The sequence below is a fragment of the Dipodomys merriami genome, unplaced genomic scaffold (assembly GCF_024711535.1).
Source record: "Dipodomys merriami isolate MVZ:Mamm:240054 unplaced genomic scaffold, mDipMer1.0.p SCAF_32, whole genome shotgun sequence".
Taxonomy (NCBI): Eukaryota; Metazoa; Chordata; class Mammalia; order Rodentia; family Heteromyidae; genus Dipodomys; species Dipodomys merriami.
The window spans coordinates 1,693,961-1,715,649 of NW_027204715.1; the positions used below are offsets into that span (position 1 = coordinate 1,693,961).

The window sequence follows — 21,689 nt, forward strand, 5'->3', positions numbered from 1 at the left end:
GCCCCGACGAGAAACACTTCAATTTGTGGGGCAAGACTTCAGGGGAGAACTGCCTGGCAGAAACCCCAGGGGCTTCTTGGAGTTAATGGCTGCTTTGGTTCAGAGAGGACAGCTTCTGTTTACCAATGCCTGAGGCCCTGTCAATCACACTGGCCCATCTTTGAAGAATAAAATGACCCTTCTCCGACTGGACGCAGAGGAGGGGGGTTTTCCTTTGTTGTGGAGGGTAAGCCCCACCGAGAGAATCTTCCTTCAAGTGTCTATGCTTTACTTACGCAAAATTGTTCCCGCTACAAAACAGGTAAAATTTGCTTAGGACAGCGGAGGGGGGACGAGGACCTTTGAGCCAGTTCAGAGGAGGGATTCCCGGGCCCCCGGGCTCGGCTCCGGCGGCGGCGGCGTGGGCAGACGCCTGCGCCCGGTGAGCCTTCCTGGGACCCCGGACAGCCAGGGGTCAACGGGCACGGGGAGCACGCGCAAACCGCGCGGCGCCGTCCTGTCCTCGGCTCTTCCCCGGCACCGTCCGTGGCACCCCTGACACCGACGCCACGTCTCCAACCGGCCCACGATGCAAGGCCGTGCCAGCACTCACGGACACCACCGGGCGCCACCGAGGCACGGGGGGGGGGGGGGGAGGGCAGCTCCGCAGATGGGAGCGCGCGGACGTGACCTGCCCACGTGACGGAGACAAGGCCCGCGGCCGTCCCACCCCTGTCCCCTCCGTGGACAAGCCCGCGGCCGTCCCACCCCTGTCCCCTCCGTGGACAAGCCCGCGGCCGTCCCACCCCTGTCCCCTCCGTGGACAAGCCCGCGGCCGTCCCACCCCTGTCCCCTCCGTGGACAAGCCCGCGGCCGTCCCACCCCTGTCCCCTCCGTGGACAAGCCCGCGGCCGTCCCACCCCTGTCCCCTCCGTGGACAAGCCCGCGGCCGTCCCACCCCTGTCCCCTCCGTGGACAAGCCCGCGGCCGTCCCACCCCTGTCCCCTCCGTGGACAAGCCCGCGGCCGTCCCACCCCTGTCCCCTCCGTGGACAAGCCCGCGGCCGTCCCACCCCTGTCCCCCACAGGCCGCCGCCGCATCTGACTCACTTCCGGCGCCGAAGCTCACCTTCCCTTGGCCGGAAACCGTTTCCCCGAGGGGAGCGCGTGGACGCCGGCTGCGGTGCCGCGCGGGACACGGTCCGCGGCAGTGCCACCGGCGCCTGGCGCGTCGTCACCGGCAGAGGGCTCCGGAGGCCGCGGCCGGCAGGGCCGATCCTGACCCCGAGCCCAGCCACAGACGCGTGGAAGACGGGGAGGGCGACACGGAAGGGGCGGGCCTGCGGGGGGACACGGAAGGGGCGGGCCTGCGGGGGGACACGGAAGGGGCGGGCCTGCGGGGGGACACGGAAGGGGCGGGCCTGCGGGGGGACACGGAAGGGGCAGGGCAGGCTGGGCGACACGGAAGGGGCGGGCCTGCGGGGGGACACGGAAGGGGCAGGGCAGGCTGGGGGAGAAGGACACGGAAGGGGCGGGCCTGCAGGGGGGGGACACGGAAGGGGCGGGGCGGGCTTTGGGGGAGAAGGACACGGAAGGACACGGAAGGGGCGGGGCGGGCTTTGGGGGAGGGACACCGGGTGGATCACAGGGCCTGAACTCTGGGCCTGGCCACCGTCCCTCAGCTCTTCAGCTCTTCCACTGAGCCACAGCGCCACTTCTGGTTTTCTGGTGGTTTATTGGAGGTAAGTCTCACAGACTTTCCTGCCCGGGCTGGCTTTGAACCGTGATCCTCAGATCTCAGCCTCCTGAGTAACTGGGATGGCAGCGTAACCCACCAGCACCTGGTAATGTCTACCTATTTTTTATCCCTACATAAGTAACCTAGGAGGGGTAACTCTCCTCACAGGGACCCCCCTCATCACCAAGGAAATCCACCCAGCGAAAGCCCAAGGATCTGATGGGAGTGGAGCCCTAGGGCCTGGACCCATTCGCCTCTGACAGGTGAGCCTGCTGGAGGAGCCCTATGAATGTGGCCTACTGTAGGATGTGGCCCGGACACAGGCTGGTGATGACAGCTCCCATCCACCCACAGCACAGCCTATGGTCTTGCACACGGGGAACACACACTTAGGTGCAGTGTGTAGGCAGAGAGGAGTGTGCTATAGAGCCAGGCGGGGTCAAGCCGACTCCCTAGCCTGCCCCACAGAGCCAAGGAGGGCATCTGGAGGCCCTGATCTGAAACCTACCCAATTGGGAAGCAAGCCCTTCCTCATGAAAGACTGGCAGGAGACCCATCGGTGTTGTTAACAGGTAGTAGTCTAGAACTCAACTTCATCAGTGAACATAGACTGGCAGGAGACAAAGTGGGTGTTTTTAACAGTAGTCTAGAACTCACCTTCATGAATGAACATCGTTATCTAGGATCAGTGGGCTCCAACCATGTTATCCCAGGGCCTCGGTTAGGGCTCCTCTAGTCAGTACAAATAGGAGGTGCTGCACTTCCTTCTGGTCAGGGATGGTTTTGGTGATGCTCCTCCCACCACTGTGAGGATTTAGTAACACAGACTCAGGGTGCAGGATGCTTCCCTAAAGGACGTCTGGTTCCATGTCAGCTGCCTCTGGTGGGGCAGAGTTTTTCCTGCTGGGGGGCAAGGCCTCCCAAGGTCTCACCAGCAGGACAGGAGCTACCCAGGTCTCAGCTCCCTGCTCCGGCTTCCATCTGGGCTCCAACTGGGCTCTGGTCCAAAGTTCTCTGACTATGGCACTTACCTAGATCCTCAAGGAAAAGGGACCCATCCAGTCTTTGACAAAGATATCACCCCCCAGGGGCCTCCATATTACCCCCCCTCCCAACCCCCGCAACCCCTCCTCCTGGGACCTCCCCTCTCCCTGGGGGCTTCCACATCTCCATTCTTGACAGAGACTTTCTCACATGGAAGACAGATGGGAGAAAAACAAATGAACTGATTTATTGGGCTCAAATTCCATTTCCCCTTGCCTCATTGATTTTGTACTTGTTAGAATTATGGAAAGCTCTTAAACAGACTATTAAAAATACCCAAGCTTCATTGGAGTGGAATCAGGCCCTGGGCAAGACTGTGTGTAGGTCCCCAGCTCTTTCTTCTCCGCACCCTCTAAGGCTAAGACTTGGCTGAGGAACCCCATGGTCCTCCAGACCCTGATGGAGCTGTGGGTTCACCAACCCTGCAAACAGTACTGCTACTGGATCAAGTCCAGGCTCCCAAATTTAGTAATCCTCTACTTAAGTACAGCTTTTGAGGTCACAGCCGCATCTTAATGATAAAAGAAAAGAGCAGGCAGCCCAGTAAACCGCTGGTGACGGCTATCTGAGGTTGAGCTATGTAGCTGACAGCTTGGAATAAGAGAAGATACACGACTCCACAGTGTGTGCACACAGAGCATGCTCGCTCCACGCCTCACACACAGGGACAGCCGATTACATCTTTCCACCAAGCCTGGCTTCATTGCCAAACTACCACACAAAGTGAGACCTAGCCCCCTCTAATAACTGGCTAATGAGGTGCATGGAGCGTGTGGGAGCTGCTGGGACAGAATATTAGAAACGCACAGGCAGAGTTAGGGAGCAAGCAGACTCGAGTGCTGCTTCATCTGTACTCACTGTCCACACAAACAGCAGCCCCGTGAATCATCTGGATCTGTGAACGAGGCCTGCCTCTCTCTCTCTCCTGGAAACATCACAACTGCTGGGAACGAAATCTCTATCTGCATCTATGCCAGTCAGGTTGGGGAGCAGGCTGGGGCATCCGTGAGACTCTTGCTCGTAGAATGACAGACGGGCTCCCCACTGCCTTCTGAGGCTGCCCAGGGTCTGCGGGGTTATCAGTGGGAACACCACGTTGGCCCTTGGTAATGAACTCCTCTCGCTGGAGCGCCCACCTTGCCCCTGCCAGGCATTCTGCATCAGCGATAACATCGGCCCAGGTGTTTTAAGTCTTTAAGAACCGTAAATCTCTGCCTGTCACTGGAGGGAGGGTAGAGAAAAGGTGAAACGAGTTTGTGGAAGAAGATTTCCCAGGTGCAATTTTGCAAGTGGAGAGCTAATTGATGGTTTGTGCCACAAGAATTACTACTGATAGCCATCTGTAAACACACCCAGCTCCAGCCCGCCCCGAGCACTCTCGGGTTGTCAGAGCAGCAGCACCCTGGATTGAGTTCTCTCCATCCGGCACTGTGCACCCCCGGTCTCCACAGAGGGCGACTTTGAAGCAGCAGCAGGCGCTGGAATCCATCCAGATTCCAGGGTGAGGAAACATCAAACATCCATCCTGAAAACAGTGGAGTTGCACATTCCTGTAGTCCAGTGGTGTGCTCTCCAGAGGGCCGACCAGAGAGAGCGACCTGCAGAAACAACTGAGTCACCACGGAGCTCCTGCTCTGGGAGGTGCTCATCTCTCCTCAGCCCAAGTCCACTTCTCAAAGAGCTTAAGTCTATCCCCTTTCAATTTTAAGGCTCATAATTCTTTTGCAGATGTAAAAGGAAAGGCGCACTTTCTCATGGTCACATCCAGAAAGCAGAGAAAAGAATTTAACTTGTGACCTCTCATCTCATTTTCCAGCCCCCCCCCCCACGCTCACACGCACAGCTCAGCCCTCGGCCCTGCTTTTGGACCGTGGGTAATGTAATTGGATTCCAGGGCCAGGGTGCGAGAAGCCGATAAAGCTGGGGAGAATTCTCACACAAAAGCTCTCAGCCATTTGCATTTCCATTGGCTTCACAAAAAGAAAATAGCCACTAGAGAGGGTCTAATTTTTGCCCTCATTGGAAAATTAGCATTTGCCTGGGTAAAGAGTCCTGCACTAATATCATCCAAGATACGGCTCTTGACCTAGAAGGGGTCCAGAGCCCACACACACAAATTAAAGATGATAATAACACTTGCATTTTTGCCTTTATGTCTCTGTAACCTCATTTTAGCTGCCTTTGCTTGGAGATTTTTTTCTTATGAAAATAGTATTATGTGTGACTTTCAGGCTTCCATAAAAAAATGATTAAGATGATGGTGTCTTTGATGATGGGAGTCAGGATCTATAAATAACACCAATATAAATAAATCCTGAAGCAACAATGGGCAGAAATAAGTCATGTCAGATTTAATTCACTGTTCAGCTAAATTGCTTTGCCGTTTTAGCATTTGTCAGTTCTGGAGCAAATAGGTGCCGATTTAAGGAAGCAGGTACCTCCATGCTTGATCAAGCCATATCCCCAGAAGTCGCAGGGCCCACCCCTGCGGCAGGGCGCAGAGCAGCTCTCTAACTTGGGCACGGAGTTGGAGGGCCCTCATCGCGTGGATTCTCCGGCTCTCCTTTGTTTGGACCCCTGAGACTGTTTCCTCTCGGTGAGCTCATGTTGTGCACAACGCTGCCATCAGAAGTTCTCGTGCTTTAACTGCGCTCCGCGCACCTGCTGGCCACCTTCACAAAATCCACACAGATGTGAATGACTCAAGAGGGGCTGAACGAATTGGAAAAGAACTACAAAACATGGCCCCATTATCTCATTAATTCCTTAGGCCAGTTCTGTGCAGTTATAAGGTCAGATCACTAAAGCCATCGGTGGCTGTACTACAAACGGATGAATAAGATCTGTATGATCTCTTATTTCCAAAAGTAAAATGAAAACCTGTAAGCAACCATGTCTCATGCCTGTAATCCTACCTGTGTGGGAGACAGAGAGCAGGACGATGATGGTTCAAGGCCATCCAGGGCAAAATGTCTTAGACATTCCACCTCAACCAATAAAAAGTGGGGTGTGGAAGACTGTGGGGAAAGCATGGAATGGAAGGCTCAGGGTCTACACCAGCTCATGTAAAGCCCTACTCACAATAGGAGAATAAATGATCATTTGCAGAAGATGGAATGGAACTGGAGATGAACACATTAAATGAAGTGAGCGAGCTTCAGAGGTATAAAGGTCACATGTTTCTCTCATGGATTAAAGACAGTTATTATAGAAACACAGTGCTGAGTATAAAACGTTTGTGCTTGTGAACCTGGGGGAATGAGAAGAGGGGATAGAGAACGGTGAATGGTGTGGAAATACATCACACCTGTGAACGGCAGGAGGAAACAGAATTGTTGGCTAATGAGGAGGAAGGATTTGAGAGAGAGTGGGTGGAGGGTGGACCCAATTACAGTACTGTGTGTGCATGTGTGAGCCACCCCCACCCCCGAACCATTACCAAACAGGAATGCAAAACTGGGCCTGTCCGAGAGAGCGAGCCAATGGGGGGTGAGGACTAACAAAGGGGGAGGGGCCACACGTGAAGATGGAGCCGGGAGGTTGTCTGGACTGGCCTGGGAGGAGAGCGGATGAGTGGCGGAGGGCAGAGTTTGACCAGGGCACATGAAGTTAGGAAAAAGGAAAACAATGAAAGCGAAAAAGAAAAGCATCTCGGGCCTAAACTTTAGTACAGCTAAAAATCAATAAAAGCGTATCAAAGAAATGTGCCGGAACTGCATGGTCCTTGGGTGCAGGGGTGAATGCCGTGGGAAGAGGGGTCGCTGTCTGCTGTGGGTGAGCGCCTCACGTGGCCTTGCCCCTTCTCTGACTTGCACCATCTGGGCTGAGCCCACGCTGCCCAGGGAGCGGTGAGGCCAAGGCCCCGCCTGCAGACACCAGGCTTCCACACACGCTGCCCCTCAGCCCTCCCTTCTCCACAGGCGCCCCTCAGCGAGGACGGCCTGCCACCACGGTCACCGGAGTGCTGTGGTGTCTAACACCGTTCTAAACCCCGCGGTTAACCCAGCCCTGGCTCAAGGGCGATGACAAATGGGAAGAAATTGCTGACAGCCCACACGGAGCTCACGCACAGGGCAAAAAGGCCCGACTGTTCTGAGCCGGGGGAGGGGGCGTGCTGTCTGGGTAACACTGGTCCCTGGGGACAAGGTGGTCTCTGCAGTACACTCCCCCTACCCCATCGGCCCGGCTCAGGCCCGGGAGGGATTCAGACCTTACTGTCTCCTCCCCGGGGACTGGCACACAGGACGCAGAGTCTCCCGGAGCTTGTAGTAGGACATTCCCCACCCCCCAGCCATGTGGGCACACAGTCGCTGACCACAGGCCCCAGCGTTGGGCCTGGGCTTTATTCACGGCATAGGGGCCCACTCTTGTTTGTACACACCCGTCTGTATCCTCAGCAGGGAAGCCAAGTATGCACATTCTTAAGGAATGAAGGAATGACCTATCTGTAACATCTCCAGCAGAGGATGCTGCTACATGCACAATGCTCACCTGCTCCTTGGAGCCCATTCTGCCCCTGTCCTAAGACTTCTCTGCCTCTGTTTCCCTCCTCTCTGACCTCCTCCTGTCTTCCTCCTCTTCCTCCCCCTCCTCCTCTTCCTCGGACTGGAAAGGATCTTCTGCGTCGCCCTCTCGCCTGGAGGACCAGACTTGCGCAACGTGTGCAGGCCAGTGACCGTGCAGAACCACTTCCCCCAGGCCACAGACCTCGTCCGTCTGCATTGCGCGCCTACCGCATGTGGCAAAGGGCAGCCCGAGATCTCCCCAGCAAAAGAACAGCAGAACCCCCGACTTGAGGACTTGTACTATGGCCAAAATACTTACATTGAAAACAGACCACTGGGCCACAGAGCACAGTCAGGTTGCCTCTCACGAGTTTTCAGTGCTGCAGGTGTGCATAGACGTCTTCTCATTGGCTGGTGACTGGCAGTCACAGCTAAGTGCAGCTAACTCCCTTCCCCTGAGGACAGGACCCTGGGCTGGCGCTTCCTCCGGCTGCCCTTTGAAAGGTCTGGCTGTGGGGCCTGGGTCACACATCCACACATAGACTTGTGCAGTTATTTAAATCCCAGGGAGCACGTGAGGACAGCTCAGCTGTGAGTTGGTAACTGAAAGCACAGCTTTCGGAGTATTTTTCATCTTATTTTGGTATTTGAATTTACTCTTGCTGAAAATGACTGGGAAATGACCTGGCGGAACCGACCCAGGGTCCCGGCTACGAGGGAGGCCGAGGTCAGAAGGACCATGGCCTCAGGCCAGCTCAGGCAGAGGTGATAAAACCCTTCCCCAACCAATAGCTAGTCACAGCAGCACGCACCTTTCACCCACAGCAGTGGAGGAATTGTAAATAGGAGGCTCACGTTGCAGGCCTGTGCAGGCTCCTGCTAGCTAGTGGGAACATACTCTAAAAGAAAAAAAAGGGGATGCTGGGGAGCTGGCTGAGCAGTGAAACGCCTAGAAAGCCCAGAGCCCTGAGCTCAAAAGCCAGGAATACTGAATTAGCTCATTAAGTTTCTGAGAGCCTAGGAAATGTTTGAATATGTTTGTGAGCTGAGAAACTCTAAAGTTGAAACAACTGTTAAAAATGCCTCAACAGCCCTTGCCTGCGCAAAAACTCCGCGCCTGTGCCTCTGAGCCTCCTACTCAGAGCCCCTGGCCGTGGGCACCTTCTCGGGAAAGAAAAACACATCTTCAGCCGACAGCCAGTGTTCAGGGCACAGAGAGCCACACACACCAAGCCCCTAGATGCTTCCCCAGTGTATTTATGACTCATTACCACTTGACAGGAAGAGTTAGAGGGAAAAGAGGAAAAGAGAAATAGACAGGAAAGGAGGGAGATAGAAGGAGGGAGAGGGAGAGAGGGAGGGAAGGAGAATGAAAAGAAGGGAGACGGAAAGAGAAGTTACTAGTAAAAGGAAACAGATGCTTCTTATTTGAGCTAATATTCCCGCCCATTCCTGGTGCTAACTTTAGTGGGATGAGGAGCGAGGCGCACATCTGGGACGGGCAGTCCACACATCGGAAAGCTGCTGAGAAGATCACAACAGAGCCAGATAAGGAGAACCCTGGAGACTAGGGAAGAGAAGGGGCTGCTGAGGGGCAGGGCTCCACCCCGGGGGCATCCTGATGAACTGCACGGGAGCTTTAACCCACCCCACCCCCACCTCAGAATAAGAAGACAAAGCCAAGTCCCTGGCTTTGGAAGCAGATGAGTTCTTTGCAGGGTCCCTTGCAGACCTGGGTTCCACGTGTTTCCTTTGAGGAATGTTACCAAGTTATTAAAATTCATTTCCTTCCAAGTTTGATTTCGGTCTCTTTTATCCCCTAGTTTTAGGGAATTCTCAACACGTGGGAAAGTACGCCCGGCACAGTCAGCCCTCCCCGCCCCCCTGCGTCTGGTGTGGAAGAGCCAGGTGATCCATTTAGTCCCGCTTCTTCCGGGCCAGCCGGGCTCTGCTCGGGGCCAGCCAGGCTCCCGTGGGGCTGTGCACGGGCCCCACAGCAGTGCGGGGAGTGCTCCTCGTCCTCCTACCCTCACGTCTGTCTGTCCGTGAAAGCAGCTCATGCAGCTCGTCGAAGACAAATCATGGTCTGTGGCATCTACTCAAGTCATATTTCAGCAGTCGTTTCTTTGTCATGCATTTTCTTTATTTTTACAACTGTTGCCTGAGCTGCAGTCATTGGCCGTGTCGGCCGTGAGAGACGTTAATGGTGTTTCTCTTTTACGAGAGAAGAAGTAAGAAAACATAACTCAGTCGTGAGAAGAAAGTTTGAGAGTTGGAGACATTCCCAACACGGGCTGAGGAAATGCATGGCAGATGAAGCGCGCGTCCAGGGCCTGCGCCGGTGAGCCGGCGGCGGGTGGGAATGCCCTGCCAGTTCCTCACCCCTCTCAGCGCCCACCCGCAGGCTGGGGTGCTCACGACAACTTTCCGCCCACTGGTGCTTGCTAACGCTGAAGCCCCGGCTCCGCACGTCACTGAAGCCGCTGTCCTTGGTTCTGCGCGCGGCGGGCTGCCAGATCCTCGCTCTGTGTGGTGCCTGCACCCACGGAGCTGGACCACCTCGGGTGAGGGCAGAATCGCCCCGGCCCTGGAAGGCCGACCTCGAAGCACAGCTTTAAAGCGTGGATTTGTCGGTGGTCGGGACTGCATTCAAACCCGCTCCGCATCTCGCCGCTCTGCACGGAGGAGCTGCGTTTAACACGGTAGAGCACGATGGGGCAGAAGCAAGCGCAACCTGCTGGTGCGTCCCCCTTCAGGAGAGGCTTCCGGAGGATGGCTGAAAACCCTGGATGAGGCCCTGCTGTGAGCCTGGAAGGCCGTGGAGGGCAGCCCCGGGTGGCGGACGCAGGCCTCTGCCCATCGTCAAAGGCCATGGCTGCTCCATCTTCCTGGTACAGGCACACGGAGGAGGGCAGTGCTGCTGTAAGGGCTTGGGGCAGACAGGAGAGACATGAGTGGGGGCCTCCTCCTCTCAGCACCCCTCTTCCCCCCGCATCCCCCCCACCACAGCAAGAGCTCTGGGCACCAGCCAAGTCCTCACAGGAGCAGCTCTAGCAGCCAGCCCTGGTCCGCCTGTCTCTTCACATTTGCCTCTGCGGCCCCCAGCACCACACTGCCAGGAGCTGTGGCCACAGGTGCCGCCCCCACTCCCCCAGCCCTGGACGACTCCCGAGCTGCTCAGGACCCAGCCTGCCTCCTGCACTAACAAAACTACCAACAGAGCACGCGCACCAGGTGCACTTTCTGGTCATAATGTCACAGCCCAGGACACTGTCCCCACGCACTTGCAGGAGACCCCCTCCCCACCGCTTACCGGCTGGCAGCACACACAAGATCTGGGGTTCCATGTCCACACGTCCACTCAAGGCCAGCCTCCACCCTCACCCGTGCACCTCCGCTCCCCGAACTCACAGCCTTCCCTTTCTGAGTTCCAGTTCTTGGTGACTTGGCCCAGAACGTCACATCTGCAGCCTGCAGTGCCCTTCTGAGAGCCGGCAGGAGGAGCTGCGTGAGGGCTCACACTTGCAAGGGCTCAGGCTCAGCCACTCTCAGGGACTCCATGCACAGGCCGTGCTTCGTGGCATATACCTGTGATTTATAAACACACGGAAATCCGCGCTTCCCCGCAGCCTCCCTGGGCCTGCCAGCCCAGCAAGCGTGCCTGTCTAACTTGGGCAGAACCTCAGTTTGCCCACTGAGTGGCCTGTGGTCTGTGTAGATACATCTGTTTCATCCAGGACGCTGGGGTGCTGCAGTGGTAGCCCTGTTCTCCAGGCAGCACCAAGTGCAAAGTACAGAAAACAGAGGGACACACTGCCCAGAACTCCAGGGCACGTTCCCCTTGAAGCGTCTTCCTGCTCTGGCCAGCCTCTCACCACGTGCCTGGGCCCACTGCTACACCCAGCACCTGAGCCTGGTGGTGATACGGACTTGCGCAGGGCCATTGGTGTGAGGGAGAAGGTCCTTAGCCCCCGGCTCTGGCCACAGCAGCCACATCCACGGAATGCTTCTGAAGCTCCAAGTTGTTCTCCCCTGACCCACATCGTGCAGCGTTTGCTCAGGATGAAGCCCCGGAGGCCCTCTGCACAGGTGGCCCCTGATTGCTTCCACCACCGAGACCTCACGCCAGCCACAAGTGGACACAGGATGTAGAAGGAAAATGGACAGGGTCCTAGTTTCATATCCTTTGACCCAGCCAAGATATTGGCATAATTTGACAAAACCTAAGCCAGAGAAAATAAATGGAGACAGGAAAGAATTCTAATATCCACTGGAACTAAACGCTGATGCCACACCGGGCCGCGGCTCCGCTCACGTTTCAGTTGTTACTGTGGGAGAGATGACAGGACTGCCGATGAACTCATAAATATGTCCTCCATGATCTGACGCATTTTAAGTCCATTATTATTGAAGGCTGCTTGAAAGCACTGTCTCTAATTTCTTTCCAAATCTAAACCAGGTGTGTGGTGCAGTCACCTGCCTGGGTGCTGAGGACAGGGGTCATCTGGGCAGCCACACGGTATCCTGAGCAGGTCCAGGGGGAACCTGCACCCTGGGCTGAGGTGAGGCTTGACCTCCTGTCGCTCACCAGGAGGCCTGGGTGTAGGTCACCAAGAGGCAGGGCAGGTAGAGCCAGTCCCCACGCTGAACAAGGAGCCCAGCCACCCCAGTGGGCACAGCTGCGTTCTCACACGGCCTCCTGCCTGCTGTGGGAGCAGAGGGGGCCCGGGAGCGCTTCAGAAAGGAACAGTTCTCTGCCATCAAAGCTCTGTGCCATCGGAATCCAGCCATGCAGGCAGCGTCCTCAGAGGCTCACCACCAGGCCGAGGCTGGGTGTTGGAAACGGAGCCATTCATAGGCTGAAGGCTTGGCAGGTGCTGTGGCCTTGGATGTGTACTCACATGCCATTTCCAAGTAAGTTAGGAGGGTTTAAAAGAAGACATAATTTGAGCAAAAGGTTATATCACCAATCAGATTTATAATTCCACTTTCCTAATAAGTAAGGAGAACCTGAGTCTGTAATTCCAGGCACAGGAGTCAGGATGGGAAGATCACAGTCCCAGGCCAACCAGGCAGAAAGGCCTACAAGACTCTTTCTCAGAGGGAAGCTGGGTGGAGTGGTGGGTACCCGTGGTCCTAGTGATGATCCGGTGTCTAGAGTAGGTTTCAGCCCATCTAGCCTGAGTTCAGACATCAGTACAGAAGAGGAGAGGGAAGGGGAGTGGGAGAGGGAAGGGAATGGGCAGGAGAAGAAGCAGAAGAAGGGGGAGGAGGAAGAGAGAAGAAGGAAGAAGAGGAAGAAGAAGAGAAAGGAAAAGAAGAGGAGAAGTAGGAAAGGAGGAGGAGGAGGAGGGGGAGGAAGGGGAAGAAAGGAAGGAAAAGCAGCAGCGGCGGCGGCGGCAGTAGCAGCAGCCTGGGCTTGTCACTGCTTCCCTTTCCCAGTAAGAAAATGGGACTTTATTCCTGTGACCAGGAGATTTTCTATCTGACTGAGGCCTGCACGAGCTGGGAAGTGCACCGACTTCAGCGGCCTCCAGATAGGGCCGTGGCCCTGCCCGCTCTCCAGCCAGGCCTGAGGCTGGGTTCAGAGTGCTTCAGGCCACAGCTCGGCGGACTGCTGACCCGCAGGACTGCACAGGGATGGGGTCTGTGGCTAATGAGGCTGCGTGTCCAAGATGACCTTCTTATACACCAGTGGTAGAAAACTAACTATGGCCCAGTTCATTCTGGGAAGTAAAAATTCTAGGATCATTTCATAAGGGGACCTGGTGGATGCCGCGGAAGTCTGACCAGGCCCCTCGAGCTGTCCAGACTGATTCCTGCCTCAATCACCACTAGGCGTTAAAGGAAGCGTCGCCGATCCACAGGCTTGGGAGGGACTTGCCGAAGTCCTGTGCTGGGCGGCCCGGCACACTCAGGCACCGCGCGAGTCACAGCGCTGGAGGTCTGAGCGTGTCCCCCGCCCCCCGCCCCCGCCAGACCCTTCACCCGTGCACCTCTGGGACACAGATGTGGTTGTTAGTATTTATATTTTGCAGAAATGTACATGTTCAGGAGACCTCCAGGAGTCCAGGACAGCCAGATCCCGTGCGTCACACCGGGCCGTCTACGACAGCACTGGGAGCACCGCACCTCCTGTGCTCTCCGTGCTCCGTCCTGAGTGCCCAGTCGCCCCGCCAGCACTCAGTCCGTCCCCGCCTGGAGCATGGCTTGCCGCACAGAAAAAAGCTGATCATCTGATCGATGTTTTCTCAAATTATAGAGACAGCAACCTCAGAGCCTTTCTTTGCTTTGTCCCGAGCTGAGCCACAGAGTGTGAGAACAATCGGCAGGTCTCCCCTTCAGCAAGCAGCCTCTGCTAGAGTAAACTCCCTCACAAGGAGCCCACCAGCCCGTCAGAACTGCACTGCACTGCTCAAGCCAGAGAGGCTGCACCCCACAGGAGCTAAGAACAACCAAGCACAGAACAGCCAAGCCCAAAGCACTCGGGGGGCCGGAGAAGACGGCCTTCCACGGCCACGGGGCTGTCGGGTCATGTTATCGGGTTGCCAGGCTCCAGGAGACGAAAGGGCGAAGACCAGCTTCCTGAGGAAGCAGGCAGCAGACCTGGAGGGAAAGCTGGTGGAGGAGATCCTTCTGTGAGCAGCTCCATCACCTGTTGGTCTTTAATCCAGGAGACAGAGCATACCTGAGTGTAATTTTTAAAGCATCCCTATCTTGACCATAAATAATGTCTGCCAGAAATACCATGCTGAACGAAGCAGGTGTAGGCTGGTAAAGTAATGTGGCTCCCACAGACCTTCCCAGAGTCTGGGGGTAAATACAAATCACAAAAGCAAAGGAGGGGGGGTTAAAGGTGTGGCTCAGTTGTTAGAGCACTAGCCAATGACTTTCAGGTCCTGAGTTCGAGTATGCATCCTAGACTGAAAACAAACAATGCACTCTGGGTGGGTCTCAAGATAACAACCAAACTTGCTTGATTTTTCCCTCGTTCTGAAACTCAATTATCCTATACTTTAGAGATCGAAATGATCTTTCTGCCATAGATGGCGATTTCTTTGGTTTATTTTTAACATTTTTTTTTTTTGCAAAATAAAAGTGGCAGTCTTTTGTGCTGACTACAGTACATATTTCAATTCCTAGTTTCCTAATTAGGTATTTCATGAATTTGCTATCCCTTTTGTCGACCTTATTGACTGGTTTGTTTTCCTCAACCATCGTTTGAATTTTGCAGGCCTGGGAGCATTTTGGGGTGCTTGTTTTTCTCTTCTGCATTCCCTATGTCCTGTTTTGTGTGATAGATTTCATCTTAAAATAGTTTTTCTTATTATGAAAGGGTTACATGTTTATCAGAAATAATCAAACAATGCATGAGGTCCTTGATTCAATCCCTAGTCTTACAGAAAAAAGTAATTTACATTTAAAGAAATAATACAGGTCGGGCAAAGCACCGGTGGCTCATACCTGTAATCCTAGCTACTCAGGAGGCTGAGATCTGGGGATCGTAGTTTGAAGCCAGCCTAGATAGGAAAGTCCTTGAGACTCTTATCTCCAATTAACCACCAGAAAGCTGGAAGTGGAGTTGGGCTCAGCTTAGCTTGTGTCTTCTATCAGCAAGGTTAGGGACAGCCTCCTGGGCTGGTGTTACAGTGATTTCTCTATTTTCCTGTTCATATCTTTACCACTTTGAGAAACACTTCAGTATTTTCTGTTTTGTCATTTGTTTTAATTTAGTTTTTTTTTATTTGCCCTTAGAGGACTTTTTTTTAACATGAGATAAGGAGTTGCTACATAGCCTAGGCTGAATTCAAGCATTTTTCTTCCCTCTACCTTCCAAGTGCAGCGATTCTAGACATTCACAACCATTCCCATGTTATACTTACATTAGTCAAATCTTTCTTTCTCAGAATAATGGTTCTAGAAATTTCTTCTCAAATCAAACTAACATAACAAAAATCCTAACATAACATAAAAAACTAACATAACAAAAATTCCTCCCAAACCTCTAACGCCTTTATTTTTCATAACTGAGTATGTTACACACAAATTTATTTTTGTGTAAGAAGTATATTTGTATTCAAAATTTTATAAGATAGGTGTTTTCTGCCTGAGTTCCATAATTTTCCAGAAAGAGAGCACAGAGTAACTCTTACCCCCCAAGTCAGGCTAAGCTCCCCTTCCCAGCTGCTGCTCGGGGGCTGCTCTGCCTGGCGCGGCTCTGCTGGCACCCCCCCGCCCTCCCCCAGCGCTCGGGCTGTCCTTCCTGTAGCTTCTTGGAAGGTGACATGGATAGGAGTCGTCTCCAGACACACCTGAGCAATGACTCCTCTAAGCCTCTCACTGAGCCAGCCATAGAACAGCAAGAGAAACGTGTGTATCAGCAAGCGGGACGGGACACAGAGGCCGGGTTATCAGGGACTCTGCACCACCCAGGAAAGCAACCCCTGCCCTGCGGCTCTGCTCCACAGGAGAAAGCAACCCCGCCCGCCAGCGAATGGTGCACTTTTCCCACAAGTCCTGGGTAAGGCTGTCCCGGGAGAGGGCCTCCCGTGTGTTTCCTTGGGATGGCTGTGGGGAGGGCGGCACCGAAGGCCTGTCTGGGCTTTGCTAGAGCTCAGGCTGCAGTCCCTACCGCATCTGCTCTCCTGGACTTGGGGGTTAAACTCAGCTACCACAATTTGGACATGGTGCATCTCCCAAAGATGTGTGTGCTGAGAGTCAGACCCCAGAGCAGCAGTTTTGGGGTGAGGCCCATTGTAAGGTGACCAAGTCTTTGTGGACTGGGCTGGAGTGGCTCCCAGGAGACTGGGCTTCTCTGTAAGAGCCTGGCACACACCCTCCGGCTGCTCACCCTCACGGGCTGGCCGCTTCTGTACACACCCTGCCCCGGTGATGGCACCACGAGCCCTCCCCAGAGCTGAGAAGATGCTGTTGCTATCTCCACCCAGCTCCAGAACCACAGGACAAGGAAACTTCTTTACATTCAAGTATCCAGCCTCGGGAATGTTGTAAGAGTGGCACTGCGTTGATGGTGGCCCCATTTATACCCTGGAGATGGTTCGTGGTTGCCACAACTAGCTGCTGCTTCTCCCAGGACACAGCGTGCACGACGCGTGTGTGGCCCACAGCCTTCCTTGCACGGTGCTGGGTGGCCGCTGAGCGTGGGCCCCTCGAGCGCCTCATGCCTCTCTGCCGGCACTGGAGACCAAGGGCCCTGGCTGCTTCAAGTCTTTGAGGTAGATGCCAAGATAACGACAGGAGATGACCAGGATGGAAATCTGCAGGTAGAACTTTTCCGAGCCACATGCTTACCAGTCCAGGGTGATCATTATTTTAGCCTTGTTGCCAGCCATGATGAGAAAAGCAACACAAATGCTTGTCTAAACACAGTCTAAACACGGTCTAGAAAATGGCAGGTTATACCAGGATGTTAATTGGTACCAAAATATTTGTATGTCAAGTAAACAGTTATAGATAAAAGAAAGACATTGTTCAGAAAATGGATTAATTAGTATTTAATTGCTATAACTTGCAATTAATCCCCTAATATTAGAAAGCAAGCATGTTAACAAATTAGTGAGGAACAAAGGAAACGAAGGAGGAGTGAAGGCCCCTTTGCCAAACCCTGGGCCTAGAGACCAGCCTCCTGAGGCTGAGGCAGGTCTCAAGGGAGGAAGGGAGATCCAAACTCAGTTTCTCCTTCTCACCTCCACCTCTTCTCAATAACTAACATACCTTCAACATTCATTTGATGACACTCAGAAGTGATGCCCTGGTGGGAGGGGCCTCTTCAGTGAAAGTACCCCTCAAAACAGTGGGGGCCAGAGGCCCAGGAAGTGCCCTGGGGCCCTGGAAGTACCCAGAGGCCCAGGAAGTGCTTAGAGGTCCAGGAAATACCCAGAGGCCCAGAAAGTGCTTAGAGGTCCAGGAAATACCCAGAGGCCCAGGAAGTGTCCGGGGCCCAGGAAGTGCTCAGAGGCCCAGGAAATACCCAGAGGCCCAGGAAGTGTCCGAGGCCCAAGAAGTACCCAGAGGCCCAGGAAATACCAGAAGCCCAGGAAGAACCCAGAGGCCCAAGAAATACCAAGAGGCTCAGGAAGTGCTCAGAAGTCCAGGAAGTGCTCAGAGATCCAGAAAGTGCTCAGCGGTCCAGGAAGTGCTCAGAGGTCCAGGAAGTGCTCAGAGGCCCAGGAAGTACCCAGAGGCCCAGGAAGTACCCAGAGGTCCAGGAAATACCCAGAGGCCCAGGAAGTGCTCAGAGGCCCAGGAAGTGCTCAAAGGTCCAGGAAATACCCAGAGGCCCAGGAAATACCAAGAGGCTCAGGAAGTTCTCAGAGGTCCAGGAAGTGCTCAGAGATCCAGGAAGTGCTCAGAGGCCCAGGAAGTGCTCAGAGGTCCAGGAAGCACTCAGAGGCACAGGAAGTGCTCAGAGGCACAGGAAGTGCTCAGAGGCACAAGAAGTGCTCAGAGGACTAGGAAGTGCTCAGAGGTCCAGGAAATACCCAGAGGCCCAGGAAGTGCTCAGAGGCCCAGGAAGTGCTCAAAGGTCCAGGAAATACCCAGAGGCCCAGGAAATACCAAGAGGCTCAGGAAGTTCTCAGAGGTCCAGGAAGTGCTCAGAGATCCAGGAAGTGCTCAGAGGCCCAGGAAGCACTCAGAGGCACAGGAAGTGCTCAGAGGCACAAGAAGTGCTCAGAGGACTAGGAAGTGCTCAGAGGCCCAGGAGGTGCCCAGAGGTCCAGGAAGTGCCCCGGGGCCCAGGAAGTACCCAGAGGCCCAGGAAATACCCAGAAGCCCAGGAAGTACCAAGAGGCTCAGGAAATACCCAGAGGCCCAAGAAGTGCTCAGAGGCCCAGGAAGCACTCAGAGGTACAAGAAGTGCTCAGAGGACTAGGAAGTGCCCAGAGGCCCAGGAAGTACTCAGAAACACAGGAAGTGCTCAGAGGACTAGGAAGTGTCCAGAGGTCCAGGAAGTGCCCAGAGGCCCAGGAAGTGCCCAGAGGTCCAGGAAGTACTCAGAAGCCCAGGAAGTGCTCAGAGGTCCAGGAAGTGCCCAGAGGTCCAGGAAGTGCTCAGAGGTCCAGGAAGTGCCCAGAGGTCCAGGAAGTACTCATAGGCACAGGAAGTATCCAGAAGCCCAGGAAGTACCCAGAGGTCCAGGAAATACCCAGAGGCACAGGAAATGCCCAGAAGCCCAGGAAGTACTCAGAGGTCCAGGAAGTGCCCAGAGGTCCAGGAAGTACTCAGAAGCACAGGAAGTGCTCAGAGGACTAGGAAGTGTCCAGAGGTCCAGGAAGTGCCCAGAGGCCCAGGAAGTACCCAGAGGTCCAGGAAATACCCAGAGGCACAGGAAATGCCCAGAAGCCCAGGAAGTACTCAGAGGTCCAGGAAGTGAGTGCCCAGAGGTCCAGGAAGTGCCCAGAGGTCCAGGAAGTACTCAGAGGCACAGGAAGTGCCCAGAGGTCCAGGAAGTGCCCAGAGGCACAGGAAGTGCTCAGAGGTCCAGGAAGTGCCCAGAAGCCCAGGCATGCTCAGAGTCCAGTTAGGAAGGGTTCAGGCCCTAAGTGCTCACAGCTCGCACGTTCCCTGGAACCTGACCGCTCAGCTCACACCAGGCACACTCGCCTAACCTTGCTTCAGAGCAGAGTAGACAAGAGCATGTGGGACTTGCTCTGATGGGGCCTTGTTCCACCCCTTCCCTCAGGACCGGGTGCATTTGGGAGCACCCTCAGGGGAGCACATTCCCCATGCCTATGCCTGGCAGGGCCCTGGAGACCCGGGAGGGCTGAGGCTTCACTTTGTACCAGGCCTCCTGCCCAGCTGCCCTGCCCCCGAATACGGAGAGTTGACTTCAGCTGCTAATTAAAAATGAGACACCCCCCCCCAAGACAACAGGCTTTCCAGGTACCCAGCGGCTCCCTCCCACTCCCTCCCACCCACAGGCAGCTCTTCAAGGCCTCTCTGAATGGTTTGCTGTCAGCAAAGCAAGTGTGTGCCCCTGGATCTCACAGACAGTGAAGCCCAGCAGCCGCGAGGCTAGCAGGTGACGCCACCCAGGTAAAACTGCTCTGACAAGCTTTTAATTAAAGTTCTCCCACACATCTTTCCGCAGTCCCCGGAGCGATTATTCATTATGAGCCGACTGCCAGCCAATTGTGAGTTGGGAGGGAAGTGTTTTATTTTCAAAGCTCTTGCTGACAGCTAGAGTACACTTTGTTATACAATCTGTTTATGCTTTTTTCACACATGCACACACATACTCACACCCCCTCTTGCTACAGGGGAAATGGCTGTGCAGGCATTTAGCGTGTGTGGCAATCATTAATTACATCTGCTGCTGAAACCAGTGGCGGGGATGGCAGAGCCCCTCCATAAACAGTCACCCTACCTTGGAGAAAGCCACCCTAGTGATCGAGAAGAGGTGACTCCAGGGTTCACGCAGGGGCAGGTGACACGTGACAGGCTGCAGGCCTGTGACAGAGTGAGCGAAAGTAGATCAAGCAGTAGGCGGTAGATATGATGGCACACAGGGCGACTCCAGGGCGGATGGGCTGTCGTGGACACTCAGACGCTGTTCCATGCTCGAGAGCTGACAGGTTAGAGCGGACACCCTCCACGCTCACTCCTGTCTCCTCTGGTCCACGGTTTCTGCCTGTGGAGCTCTAAGCACAGGCACCTCTCTGCTTGTGTGGCCCCTCCAGGTGGTGTGGAGGAAAGGGTGGGGAACACCTGGAGGCGGCAGACAAGTTTCCCCGTGGCCATCCTCCCGAGGCTGCTATCCAGACCGGGGCTGAGTCACACAGGCAGGTCAGATTCCCATCTGGGAGCCTAATGTAAGCTCCTGGACGTGGGTGCGTCATGAGTGAACTCAAGCATGAGCTCAATGCCTGTGGTCCCAGCACTCAAGAGGAAGATGGAGGGTTCCAGGCCAGCCTAGACAGGCTCTCCTCAAGAGAAAGGAAGGAACGGGAGGAAGGAGAGCTGGGAGGAGGAAAGGAGGGAGGGAGGGAGAGAGATGGAGGGAGGGATGAGAGAATGAAGAAGGAGGGAAGGAGGCAGGGATGGAAGGCAGGAGAGGGAGGAGAGGAGGGAAAATGAGTTCACAGGCCCCCTTCAGTGGGAGGACCCTGACCAGCCACCCCCTTCCGATGGGGAAATGGCCCAAGGCTGTGCAGAGGCTGCTTCCTGTGCAGACGCTTGCTTCCTGTGCAGATGCTTGCTTCCTGTGTGGCAGCTCCACACTGTGGCACCAAGGGGCTGGCAGAGCCTAGCCACGTGAGAGTACACCCAAGACACTCCATAGGGATGTGATTCCTGCTCCCTCCCTGCTGCTAGGAAACTTCCAGAAAGACTTGGAAGTAGAGACTCCTACTGAGACAAAAGCAGGTCTCTCCCCACTCAGGCCTGGGGTCTTCCCACCCCTTTCTGTTCCCACTTTCCTTTTCCTCACCAGATTTCTGCCAAACGGGTCCACTACTTTCAGCAGTAAGCCATGCCAATGTGGTTAAGGGTACGAGTTACCTGCACACAGGAAGCTACACTCATGTAGTCGTGTATATGATGAGTTACCTGCACATAGGAAGTCACACTCATGTAGTTGTGTGTACAAGTTACCTGCACACAGGAAGTCACGCTCATGCTGGTCATGGATATGAGTTACTGGCACACAGGAAGTCACTCTCATGCCAGTCATGGGTACGAGTTACTGGCACACAGGAAGTCACGCTCATGAGGTCATGGGGAGGAGTTACCTGCACACAGGAAGTCACGCTCATGCCGGTCATGGGTACGAGTTACTGGCACACAGGAAGTCACACTCATGTAGTTGTGTGTATGAGTTATCTGCACATAGGAAGCCAAGCTTGTGCAGTCATGGGTACGAGTTACCTGCACACAGGAAGTCATGCTCATGAGGTCATGGGTAGGAGTTACCTGCACACAGGAAGTCACACTCATGAGGTCATGGGTACGAGTTAACCTGCACACAGGAAGTCACGCTCATGAGGTCATGGGTACGAGTTACTGGCACACAGGAAGTCACGCTCATGCCGGTCATGGGTATGAGTTACTGGCACACAGGAAGTCACGCTCATGCCAGTCATGGGTAGGAGTTACCTGCACACAGGAAGTCACGCTCATGTAGTTGTGTGTATGAGTTATCTGCACATAGGAAGCCAAGCTTGTGCAGTCATGGGTACGAGTTACCTGCACACAGGAAGTCATGCTCATGAGGTCATGGGTAGGAGTTACCTGCACACAGGAAGTCACGCTCATGAGGTCATGGGTACGAGTTACCGGCATACAGGAAGTCACGCTCATGAGGTCATGGGGAGGAGTTACCTGCAAGCAGGAAGCCATGCTCATGATGTCTAGTCCAGAAAAAGTGACCCAAGAGCCCTGGCTTTCTGGAAGGTTCTTTCAGGA

General features: G+C 54.7%; 1 protein-coding gene across 1 annotated transcript; it reads right to left on the bottom strand.

Moving 5' to 3' along the window:
* Positions 1-351: 351 nt before the first annotated feature.
* LOC138841437 (transmembrane protease serine 13-like) lies at positions 352-7,482 on the bottom strand. The gene is made up of 3 exons (XM_070042093.1): positions 7,319-7,482; positions 1,108-1,454; positions 352-431 (listed from the first exon to the last, which is right to left on the bottom strand). Exons 1-3 carry the CDS (start codon positions 7,480-7,482, stop codon positions 352-354), a joined length of 591 nt encoding a protein of 196 aa, XP_069898194.1.
* Positions 7,483-21,689: the final 14,207 nt, after the last annotated feature.